The sequence below is a fragment of the Aplysia californica genome, unplaced genomic scaffold (assembly GCF_000002075.1).
Source record: "Aplysia californica isolate F4 #8 unplaced genomic scaffold, AplCal3.0 scaffold00025, whole genome shotgun sequence".
Classification (NCBI taxonomy): domain Eukaryota; kingdom Metazoa; phylum Mollusca; class Gastropoda; order Aplysiida; family Aplysiidae; genus Aplysia; species Aplysia californica.
This window is the reverse complement of record NW_004797295.1, coordinates 120,715-132,953: the sequence shown is the minus strand read 5'-3', so window position 1 is coordinate 132,953 and position 12,239 is coordinate 120,715. Positions and strand designations below refer to the sequence as shown.

The 12,239-nt window shown below is 36.8% G+C and overlaps 1 protein-coding gene across 2 annotated transcripts in view; it reads right to left on the bottom strand.

The window, feature by feature from the left end:
* Positions 1–7,465: 7,465 nt before the first annotated feature.
* The window catches only part of LOC101845379 (peptidyl-prolyl cis-trans isomerase FKBP4), a 25,197-nt gene continuing 20,423 nt past the window's right edge, over positions 7,466–12,239 (bottom strand). Inside the window, exons 6-8 of one of the 2 annotated variants that reach the window (XM_005091009.3) lie at positions 11,717–11,953; positions 9,132–9,320; positions 7,466–7,821 (exon numbers count right to left, since the gene is read on the bottom strand). In XM_005091009.3, coding sequence (XP_005091066.1) covers positions 7,657–7,821; positions 9,132–9,320; positions 11,717–11,953 — 591 coding nt within the window. In that variant the 3' untranslated portion in view covers positions 7,466–7,656. Of the gene's footprint in view, positions 7,822–9,124; positions 9,321–11,716; positions 11,954–12,239 lie in introns of both variants that reach the window. The other variant, XM_005091010.3, reaches the window with a different exon arrangement.

Below are 12,239 nucleotides of genomic sequence, written 5' to 3'. Positions count from 1 at the left end.
TATATACATGTGTGTGTGTGTGTGTGTGTGTGTATGTGTGTCTGAAGAAATGTCCAAGAGGATCACCTGTCTAAAATGAACACTTTTCTGCTTGACAGTGGATGGTCGTCTTGGATAGGTATGACTTTACTTTTTGGGTTGTCTCTATTCTCTATAGTATGCTGTGCCATAGCTGTTGCTGTAATTGCATTATAATTATAAGGAATCTCTTGAACAGGAAGTTCATATAGATCTCTTGGTGGTTCAACCCAGGGAGGTCAACAGTCTACCTTGTGTTCAGAGGAAGAAAATGTTTTTGAGTGTAACCCAAAGTTATAAATGTGAACATTTCAATTTCAGTTCATCTAATCGGATTTGTACATGAGAGAAATAGAGCAGTTTTACTGTAGTTCTACATATATTTGAAGTCACGGAGATTAGATGCAAAGCATCAGTGCTCAGTATTTTTTTTTCTCCAGTTTTCAGTATTGTTTTTGCTTTTGTTGCATTTCATTTAAATCAAAACTTTTTCCATTTTCTTCCATTTTACTTTTAATCGGCTAAAACAGCACCTGGACATGGATGGCTGGTGCCTCTATATATAAATCATTGATGATCAAGGTTTACTTTCAAGGACAGTATTATCTTACTTGTCAGCGTTATGTTCCTGTCAAGCTTTCTTTTTCAAGAGTAAGTATTTTATGTTGTTTCCTAGGATTATTTTTGGTCATTGCTAGATCATAGATGTCATTCTGGAATGCAACAACAGCTCCCAGCTGGAAGTCCAGACATTGAAATTTGATGGAAAATTAATTACATGAGCCATTCTTGAAAGAATGAGATTGAGCAGAGTGCCTCTTTTACTTTGCCAGTTACAACCCAACTCAAAAGGAAAAGTATAAAGTTAGGCATTTTCAGTGAAACTATTTTGATATAAATTAAAAGTACTGTTTTTATTATGAGTACATACATTTGTTGCGTTATAATGTAGATGTCTTTTATGAAGCTCAGTCATATATAAATGGATGTTCAAAATCAAATGAAAAGGGAAGCTTTAGATCTAGAAAAACGTTTCATTTTAATTTCTATGATGCTTGTATGCCATACTGGGTTTGAGTATGTCACTCCTAGTGGTGGAATGAAAAAAATGACCCATGTCCCTGTGTAAATATTGTATCTTATTATCTTCTCATTTTAAAAATCAAAACAAATGAAATCTCACAGAGAATATAGTGCATTTATTGTGTTTAAGTGAAAAAGGCACAGAAATATGTGAGGCATCGTGGTGTTCGTCAAAATAATGAAATTTATAATATCAACATTTTTGCGCCTGTTTGGTAATTTTTACATATTTTTTTGTTTTAGGGTCAATGCCTTTAATGCTCACTTTACAGCACATTCCTGTATGGATTTTACTGAAAAATGTTGATCAAAGGCACAGCTTTGGAAGTCATCAAACTTTGGTGGCCACTTTCTTGCTAATATTACCTCTGACATCAGGTGATCCCTCACTCCTTCAGTCGAAAAATTAAATATCTCGACTTCTATTGAACATACTTGGGTATTTTTTAAAATTCAAAAGCAAGGTAAATGAACAGGATTTAAGATTATACCAATAGCTCAATATGTCCAAAATTGACGAGTGCCCGATTCCACCATGCTGCGACATATAGGCCCTATATTGTCTGAAAGTACACATGTATGGGTTGCTGCAATGAGCAATGGTTTTAAAGCTCACTGTTTGAGAATGGCTACATACATATTCATGTCAACTGTGTCCCTTGTCCTCTTTCCATTTGCCTTATTATGTTAACTTCCTTTTATTTGTGTATTTGCAATAATAGACCTGCAGTCGAACCTGCTCTAATAATATATAACATTTACTTGCTAATGACCACCAGTCCAAGACAGTCGGTCATCTGAACTAATGACCACTTTGGCCATCTGTCTAAGATGACCACTTTTCTCCTCGACAGGGGATGATGCATGTTAGATAGAATCATTGTGAGTGTGACAGGTACCCTGTGCGGGTTCTCAGATACAGTTTAAATTATCAAAGATGACCACCCTTTGTTGAGGAGAAAAATGGTCATCTTAGACAAGTGGATGTGGTAAGCAGTGTCATTATAATGGTAAAAAAAAGAAAAAACTAAAAGAAAATGCAAGGGGAGGAATGGGAAGTAGCCGTTTGTATAGGTGATTGTCTCATATATATATATATATATATATATATATATATATATATATATATATATATATATATATATATATATATATATATATATATATATATATATATATACAAGTGGTCATTAGAGCAGGTCCGTTTGTGCGTAAGTTTGACCGAGAAGTGGACTGCTGAGTAATGGCTACCACCAGTATATTATACTGTCCCCGTGGTTTTATGCACCCCGCATAATTTAGCAAAATTTGATCATTGTTTGCATAATTTCTTTTTTTTTTTCCATTATCATTCTTTGTTAAAATTAACAGAATCGCATAATTCCCCATTTTTGGGCTCAGTTTGCAAAATTTCAGAATTTTTTTTCTCCATAAAATCATGGGAACGGATTATGTCTTCCTGCATTGTCTTTTTTCCTATTTCTGGACCTTTGACAGACACATTTGATCTGATCTTTTATTGTTGCTGTCTAGTTTAATGCTTGTTGTTGTCTTGTTAGGCTCGTTTTTACATCGTTGGGCTCGTCATTTGTTTGCATTTTATTTTTTACGCCATCATGTGTTCATTCAACTTTCTCCCAGTAGTTGGCGGGTTTCGCTGCCAGGTACTACTTCTTTACTAATCTATGACGTTATGTGCCTTACTTTTTCCAATATTGTGTTGATGTGCTACTCCTTACTCAAAAACCCTGTAAAAAAAAAGCTCACCAAATCTATTCCAATTCCAGGCCAAATTTAGCCTCACAGTTAAGACTGACAGTCATTTACAATTACAACCCAGCTTTCCAGTTTTTGTGCATTATAATACCTTTTAGTTTTCACCAGTAATTTTTAGAAAAAATAGTTCTATGCCATATATTCAACCCATGGCAGCTTTAGGCTGAGGGCAGGCTAACTTTCAATGACAATCAGTGATATCTTAAATAAGTATTATTATGATCTTTGGCATTATTATTATTAATTTGCCTCAGTCCAGCCAAAGAGCAGGAAGGAAACTTTTTGTTCATTGGAATTGGGACAGCTGCTATATGATCTAGCATCTGCGTTTGTCGCGATTTTGGGAATTTTTTGGTCCGCGAATCGCGGCCGCGATTTTTGCATTTTTCAAAAAAGACAAAACAACAAAGCTACTTCATAACATGTTAGACATATATTTTGATAAGTTATAAGATGTATGTGTATCTATTTTCAAGTGGAGAATATATAAGTAGCCTACTTTACATAATATTTATATTGCTGTTTGCCTTTTATTTTTCCCTCTTTGTTGTGTTTTAATGTGTTGGAGCGTTAATTTTTCTAAAAATTGTTCTGATGATTTGTTGTTGTTTTTTTTGGGTATTTATACAGCGTAATGTCATTTAATTTGATGCTGTTCCTACCCTTTTAAAAATATAAATATGTTACGTTAGAGTGTGTCTCCACCAAAACGGAATACTGACACTGGCTCGCCCCAATTTTGTGTGGTTCCATAATTTCATGTAATATCTTGTAGGCCTACTTTTTCTTGAATTACACTCATTTAGGGTTAAAACAGCCAGTGTTCGGTTTGGTGGACATGCACCCTAATTAGTTGGGTTTTATTATCATTCTGTTGTGATACCTTTATTTTTCATGTTTTTACACTCTCTGGATGACTACAAATGATATTCTGGATACTTAAAACAGAGCACAAGAAATTCTGGTGCTTTAGATTGTTACCTATATCAACATATATTGCTATACGTGGCAACAGAGAGTTGAAAGCTTGAAAATTAATGGCATGGCAACTTTTGCCACTTTTTGTGGCATCTTTTGGACAAATAAATGGCAACAAATGCAGATGCTAGTATGATCTGATCTACACAAATAGCAAGAATCTTCAGTGGTTGAGAGTTAGGTAGGTGGGGCAACTTTCCTTTTATTCTTTCACCCTGACTGGAGTAAACTATTGATAGGACAAACATGTTGTTATGCATTTGTACTTCACGTAGCTTCAGGTGCTTGTTGATGACGCAGCTTGTTTCCTGGTGACACAGATGCTATTAAATTATAATATAAAAAAATTATTATACTTTGTCTATAATCAAATGTTCATATTGTATGTTGCATATATCATATATGATATAATACTACATAACATACGAGGGGCATACCAAAAGTTTTTTACCTGACCATGAAGGAATAAAGGTAGAAAGCTGAAATTTGAAACTAACCTTAATCTTTCTCTATGTCGTCGCCTCCCACAGTTATATATTTTTGGTCTCATCCATGATTACAAGTCTTTCAAAAAAAATTTTGTCTCATACTTTCATACAGACCAAGCAATTCTTGCCAACTATGCACACGTAGCACTTTTTGAGGAGTCAACAAACATGGGACCCATCTAGCTGAAGCCTTGGTCATATTCAAATGCTCATTTAAGATTCATTCAGCTGATCCAATGCTAAGCCTAGTTTCTTTGCTTGAACGTTCGACTGTCACCTACCTATCACGCAACACAAGTTTCTTGGTTTTCAACACATTCTCTTCTGCTGTTGTTGTCTCTGGGCGACCGTCACGCTGGTCACCTTCAATGTCTATGAATCTGCTTTTGAATTTTTACACCAAAATTTTATCACAGCATAGAAAGGGCAATTAGTTTCATATATATGGCATGCATCTCCGTAAAAATATCCTGCAGCTGCTTGCCGTGCAAGAACAAAAGCTTCATTACTGCCCTGAGTTCAATTGTCTCCATTTTTATGTTGAAACTGGAGAACAACATACCCCCATTCACTTACACAGTGCGCTGGTGTTAAAACCAGTAATCAGAAATTTCCCAAAATTTACATTACATGCATTCTATGAAGATGATTGTTGGCTTTCACCCCAAATTTCAGCTTTCTACCTTTATTCCTTCATGTCATGGTCATGTTTAAAACTTTGGGTATGCCCATATAAATGTGTCATGACATGGTAGAATCAGGCTCTCGTCAATTTTTGGGCATGTAGAGTTATTGGTATCATCTTAAACCGTCTTCATTCATTTGTCTTGCTTTGGATGACAAAAAAATCCATTTATCCTGAGTAAAAGTCAAGATATTTGCGAATGAAGGAGGTGGGGATCACTTGGTTTCAGAGGTAAAATTAGTGAGAAAATGGCCGCCAAAGATTAATTTCCTTAGCTTGAGAGTCCATGGAAACTAAAAATGTACGTATTTTTGAGCTTCTAATCAACGTTTTTCAATAAAATCCAAACAGAAATGTGTTCTTTAAAGGACAAGAAAGATGTTGATCCAAAAAACAAGAATTCGATAAAAATTCACAAACCTGCGAAAAAATGCAAGTTTCTTCACTTTGATTATTTTGACGAGCGCCCAATTTCACCACGCTGCCTCACATATATTCTACTATATAAAAATAATTTTTTGTTTGGGATTGCACTTCTTTTAAGTTGCCTTTAGAAACCTTTCATTGATGTCCTACTCCGTATATATGTATCCGCCAAATATGGTAAAACATTTTGTTGTTGTCTCAAAATGTTATTAACAACTGCTATTTCTATTGGTGATACACGTCCTACAATAAGTTAAAAAATCACAGAGCACGAAATTTGAGCAGTTTTGGAATATAATTGTGAGGTAACGTGGTGGAATCAGGCTCTCGTCAAAATAATCAAAGTGAGGAAACTTGCATTTTTCTACAGGTTTATGAATTTTTATGAATTTTTGTTTTTTGGTTCAACACCTTTCATGCCCATTAAAGAACTCATTTCTGTGAGAATTTTTCTGACAAACGTTGATTAAAGGCACAAAAAATGTAAATTTTTAGTTACCACGGACTCTTAAGATAAAGAGATAACTAATATTTGGCGGCCATTTTCTAATTTTACCTCTGAAAACAGGTGACCCCCACCTCCTTCATTTACAAATATCTCGACTTGTATTCAAGATAAATGGATATTTTTTTCATCCAAATAAAGTCAAGTGAACAAGCGTTAAGATGATACTAATAACTCTACATGCCCAAAAATTGACCAGAGCCTGATTCCACCACGCTGCCTCACAATTAGAAAGGTGTTCTGTTTTCTTCTTTTTTTAAATAAAAAAAGGGTTTGTCCTAATTTGGCAGATACACTGTTAGAATTACAATTGGATACAGATACTATGTATATGAAGTACTTTTTGACGAACTTGGATTGTACATCAGCGTCATGAAATGGTATATATTGCTCTTCGTTTTGTTTTTGGAAGGTACAAGTTCTTTTTTCCCTAATGGGGAAGTTTATTACTGAGTTTCCATCTCTGTTGTTTGGAAACTGTACGTCTCTCAACTGGGTTGAAGCAGCTCAACTCTTAATTAAGTTAAATGGTCTAAATATATGTGTGATGACACTGTGGAATCAGGTGCTCATCAATTTTTAGGCATGAGTTATGGTATCATTTTAAAATTAAAGCTTGTTCCTTTGTCTTGCTTTCGGTGAAAAAAATACTCAGATCATGAACAGAAGTCGAGATACTGCGATTGAAGTTGAAGAAGCCGGGGGTCGCCTGGTTTCAAAGGTAAAAATAAAATTAGTCTTCTGCCTTAAATCAATACTTTTCTGTAAAATCCACAAAGAAATGTATTTTTAAATGGAGCTTAAAGGTGTTTAGTCAAAAAACGAAAATTTGATAAAAATTGCCAAATGGACAGAAAAATGCCATTTTCTTCTATTTCATTATTCTAATGATTGCCTGATTTCACCGCGATGCCTTACAAATTGTCTTGTTGGGGGCACAAAACATATAATATTTACGTTCAATCTAAATTTGTTTTTTCGTATTAAAAATGATTTGAAATAAAGAAGAAAGCTGGGATGTACCAATCAGTTGTGTTAATGTATCATGTTGTCTTTTTAGTATCTGAGAAATCAGTTGCCCTTTGGTAAATGTGTTGCACTGGTGGTTTTGTGGAATTTAATCAAAGGTTTCCATTAGTAAGAGTAACAGACAGGCTTTAGAAACAACAGTATATTTCTGAGAGCCACCAAAAGGCTATACTACTTCAGTGTGCGTCCAAGATATTATTTCTTTATTATTTAGGTTTGTTTGTTTTAGTAGAGGTTTTACGGCGCTCGCAACTGCATAAGGTCATATGAGCACAAGAAGATTAGAGGTGTTACATGAGAGCAACAAACATAAAAAAGAAGAAGGGGAGATACAGACGATAGATGTTTGATACGAAAGAAGGAGCAAACCACACCAGAGCACCCGCCAACCATCCGCTTATTTAGGTTTGTCTTGTTCCCATTGTTAGCCCACATTAACTACAGCACAATCAATAGAGGAAACACAAAAAACAAGTGTCTATAAGCTCTTTGCTTAGAACACATTCTTTATTCGAAACAACTGTCTCAAACATAAAAAAAGCCTTTGCTGTAAACATACATAATCAACATTCAAAAAGTAAAATCCTGTACGGGTGCCGAGATATTCTGATGAAATGGAGAGAAAAAATGGTAGAGAAAAATTATTGTGTGGGGCCCAAGTGTGAATGTCAAACTCTGTGGTTGAGTCCATTGTTATTGCCGGGGGAAATTGGCATCACGTCGCCAAATGCGGCCACTTCCTGGTCCAATGGCATCATCCCCGCTGCCATGTCATTGTTCCATTCACCGATCCCGTCCCTGAACACACTGGTATTTTCAGCTGTATCACTTTTCTGTACAAAGAGATAGAAGCACAATTTTATCAAGCAAAACATTTGGTCTATCAAATTAAGTTCAGGACCAGTAGTGGTAGAAGTAGTATTATGAGGCCAACATATAGTTTTTGTAGCAAGGTATTGTGCAGAGTGACAAAAAACTTAGAAAAATCATCAAAAACACCAACAGGAGCTTCACCCTCAATATTATGATTTTTATGCTTTAAAATGATTAAGGCTAGGGAAAGTCATTTTCAGTAGTGTTTATGCACTGTTTAAAAAATATACAGAAAGACCTTCACATACCACCCCCTGTTATACCGCCAGCCCTGCTTACCTCCAGGTTTTTATTATGTACGGTACACAAAGGAATGGACACCACCATTCACCAACAGTCCCATCCCCATTAAACTAAAGTAGATTTGCCCCGCTGTACTGCCAGAGAATTGGCCACCAGAGGTACACGCTACACACTGCATGGCTCGAGGTGACTGCTTGATTATCTCTTTCCTACAAATCTCTGCCAGTTCCGTCTATTTCTAGCATTCGTCGCCGAGTAGCTCTTGATTTACACGGATTTGGAAAAATAATGCGTGCTTTCCGTCTGAGTATTGGCATCACTGCCCTATGTTAACCCAACAGAGGAGACTTAATTTAACCTCATTGAAATAAGCACAATCTGATCCTTTCCACAACTACACATGGTAAAAAAAAAGTCACACTAATACAAAAATAAATTTTTAAAAAAGTAAAGGCCAGAGCAATGTCCTCACCATCACTTCCATATATAAATATATTTAAAAGAAAGCTTTTAGCATTGAAACTGTGTGAGGCCAAACACTTTCATGACAGTCAGACCATGAAAACTTAAAAGTGTTTCTTAACCACACAAAATAGAACAGTGTTAAAACATTGCTAAAATATTACATCACCAGATTAACATTGCACCAACCAGTTTGAAAAAAATCTACCATGCAGAGACGATTATTAGGTCTATGAGAGACAATATCAACCAGGCTGCAAATCTCACACAAATTATACATTTTCTCCGTATGGTCAAAATAGGAAACCGTGATGAAAATACAGCCTGGCACAGATAACACGAACATGCAAAACTTGGAGATCACTGATAGCTCTACAGTTAGCCATTCCTTGACTGATATTGATATCTTTTTTTCCTTCTGCTTTATCGTTTTACCCAAATTATAGATGTGTTGAACATTTGTCAATCCTGACGTGTTTGATTTATCCGTGCCAGGCTGTAGCTGACTCTTGATGCCAATTAAATTTTACTGTTCACATTTAACAGTTGACAACCTACCCCCCACCTTGGAATCCGGCTGTGAAACTTTACTGAACATGTTGGCATACAGTTTCTTCTCTTTCTGATAGGCTGCTTGCTGTTCCTTCTTACACACAATCATTTGGTTTTTGGCTGCTTTGTTGTTGGGTTCCAGAGCTATCACTTCCTGGTAGTCTTCAATAGCCAAGTCAAAGTCTTTTCGGTTCTGATGCGCCTGCAGCAAAGAAGGTTAGATTTTATCACAATGTCAAAAAAACCAAACAAACAAGAAAACCTCCCCCCTGTATGTTTGCATTTTTCAAGGCTTGAACACACACAAACATCTGTATCAATATCATAAGTGTCTGAATCTAACCCTGTGTCCATGAAATTTGGGTAAATTTTATTTCGGGAGGAAAAAAATAAATTTTTTTTCTTTGTACAGCCAAACCTTGTTTTAAAACCCCCCCCCCCCCCCCCCCATTATATTCACGGTAAAGAGTTTTGATAATGTTCTGGAAGCCACATTTGCTCTTAGGGTGTCCCAAACATTGCACTGAGAGAGTACTGTGTGCCACAATAACTGTGTCCCCCCCCCCCCGTAGAACAATGGTAAATTTAATTTCCTATTATTTGAATATAGGCAAATTATACATTACCGGAAAGCTTGGGAATTGAAGATTCTGATTATTGAAAGGTTTCTTCAATACTAACAGAAACAAGTGACTACTTGGAAGGGGAATTCTCCCTATGCAAATGCACTTTCTTTGTTTTCATTGGGCTGGGTGACCATGTGGTTGGCCTCATTTTTTCCCATGCTCATTTGCATTTCTGAAGTTGTTGTTCGGCCGGCTCCGGTATCACGGTGCTTGAGCAGTGAAAAACGGAAAAAACTCTTCCATGTCACCTGCGTGCTCAGTAAAGTATGTAAACAAACAGACGCCAGCTAAGAAGAAGAACAAGGTGAACAGGAAAAGAAGAGAAAGGAGGAGAAAACCTAAGTGGGTAGTGGATTCCCTGAAGGCATTTAAGACACTATTGCTATTGTTGCTATGAAATACATTGTTACACTTTGTTCCAATGTAAGAGATTGTTTTAGGGTCCCTTATGTGGATAGAGTACTTGTGAAAGCTTTCTTTGACTGTAAAAACCATATTTTCTCAAAAAGTATTCAAGCTATAGCCTTCAAATTTTCAGTGTATGAAGATAATATGTTATTTTAGGTAATGGGCTATTTATTTCTCTCAAAATACACAAGTAAATGTTGAATTTTGACCATAAGACGTCATGAGGGAGTAAAAATATAACAACACCTGTACACATACATTTAGAAAATCTGTAAAAAGTTTTACTCCAAATTTAATCATTTCAAAGGGCCAGTTACCTAGATATGTGCCTAAATTAGTGTTTTAACAAATTACACCCTAAGGGTCTGGACGGGAAGCAAGGGGAAGGAACCCACCTCCCGTGAATACAAGCCTTTAAAAAAACACTTTATTTAAAAAAATACTAAACAAATTCCAAAAATCCTGAAAAAATAAAAGTTAAAACGAATAATGAATGTAGTTTCAGAAAAATATAACTTTATGTATGCGCAAACTGTTGGAAATGTTATAACTTTAGTTCAATCGGGGTGTCCGACCCGCCACTTTCACTCTCAGCCTCGCGGTCGGGCCCTAGATCTAAATTCTAGATTTTCTACGTCCGATCAATCTGAATCACCCCAAACTTTTGCTACAACGTTTTCATCAAAATCTGAGTCATCTGATTTGTCATATGCATGTTTTTGCTCAAATCCTTCGTTATTTCCATATTCGAACTCAGTTGTGTTGCTTTTCAACAAGTCGAGACTCCTACGAAGTGTCGGTAATGCGATCGCATTTCGATGGGCTCTAATACTAAAACTACTGGCCCGATCAACAGAAAGAAGAAACTTTTTGCAATAACTATGCAAATCAAAATCTCGGCCCCAGAGTCTCGTCAAGACGAGACTTCGTTTCTAAAGACGCTAGGTCGCGCGGGTGGTCCCGGGCGAGTTAAGGTGTAATGTGTCAAACAGTTTTTAGCATAATTGACTGAATACTTTTTGAGAGGAACCCTCTGTACATTGTTTATAATTCAAGATGTACACTGTTTCCGCAGCAACGGTGATGTCCTCCCCCAAAAATTCCCTGTATTTATTTTTCAAATCATTCTTAGTCATACTCGGAAGTTTCATCGCAAAATAGCTAGAAATGAGCAAGATTGCAATTTGAGGCACCTCTTCCTTAAAGAGCCACTTGGACACCCAGTATCCTATAGTGAATCAGCAGGTCAACAAGGTCCATGAATTGAGGAGACCTGAGGCTGGAACCACAGCACCCAAGTGACTTTTGACTGAGCCACAAAATACGCCCATCACTGTTGAATCTTTGTAAATACTGAACAGGCCTACTAATCTATATTACGCTCTGATTTTGGTCCCTATTGACTAGCGCCCACCCCTAATGTGCACAATAGAAGAGTAACTACACTCCCTGTACGTAGATGGGAAAACAGTCTATGAATAATCTTGAGCCCATAGAAACAATGGGCAATTTATATCATCCACCCCATCAACACAGCATAGAACTCCCTTGCTTCGACAGTTACCTGAGCTCTCCTGAAATAAGCCTTCGCACTGTCTTTCTGTATCTCCAGCGCCTCATTGCAGTGTTCGATAACGCTGGGGTTGTCTCCCAGCTTGAGTTGACAGGCCGCCAGATTGAGCCGTGCAGCCAGCACAAGAGCGTCGCGCCGCGTCTTCTCCTCTCCATCTAGTGTGGACTCACTGTCAAGGTAGTCCAGGATAGTGTTGTAGTTGGCCAATGCCTTCTCCGTCAGCCCTTTCTGAAGTAAATAAAAAAGCAGAGAGACAGTCAGCTCTATCTGAAGTGCATTGGTGTCCATTTAACAGCAACCTCAGCTCGTGTAACACTCCTATTTTAATCCCCTTTAAAAGTGTTGCTAAAATTTGCCTCACAAACATTTTTTTTTGACAACGAAAACTGAATATTGATACTGGCCTATAATTTCAGTGTGCATGTGTCCCTCCACCTCCTCAGCACACCCGCTCGGGCAAAAAAATACACAACACAGAGTTATTCATGGGATGCAGACGCTTCACAATCACACC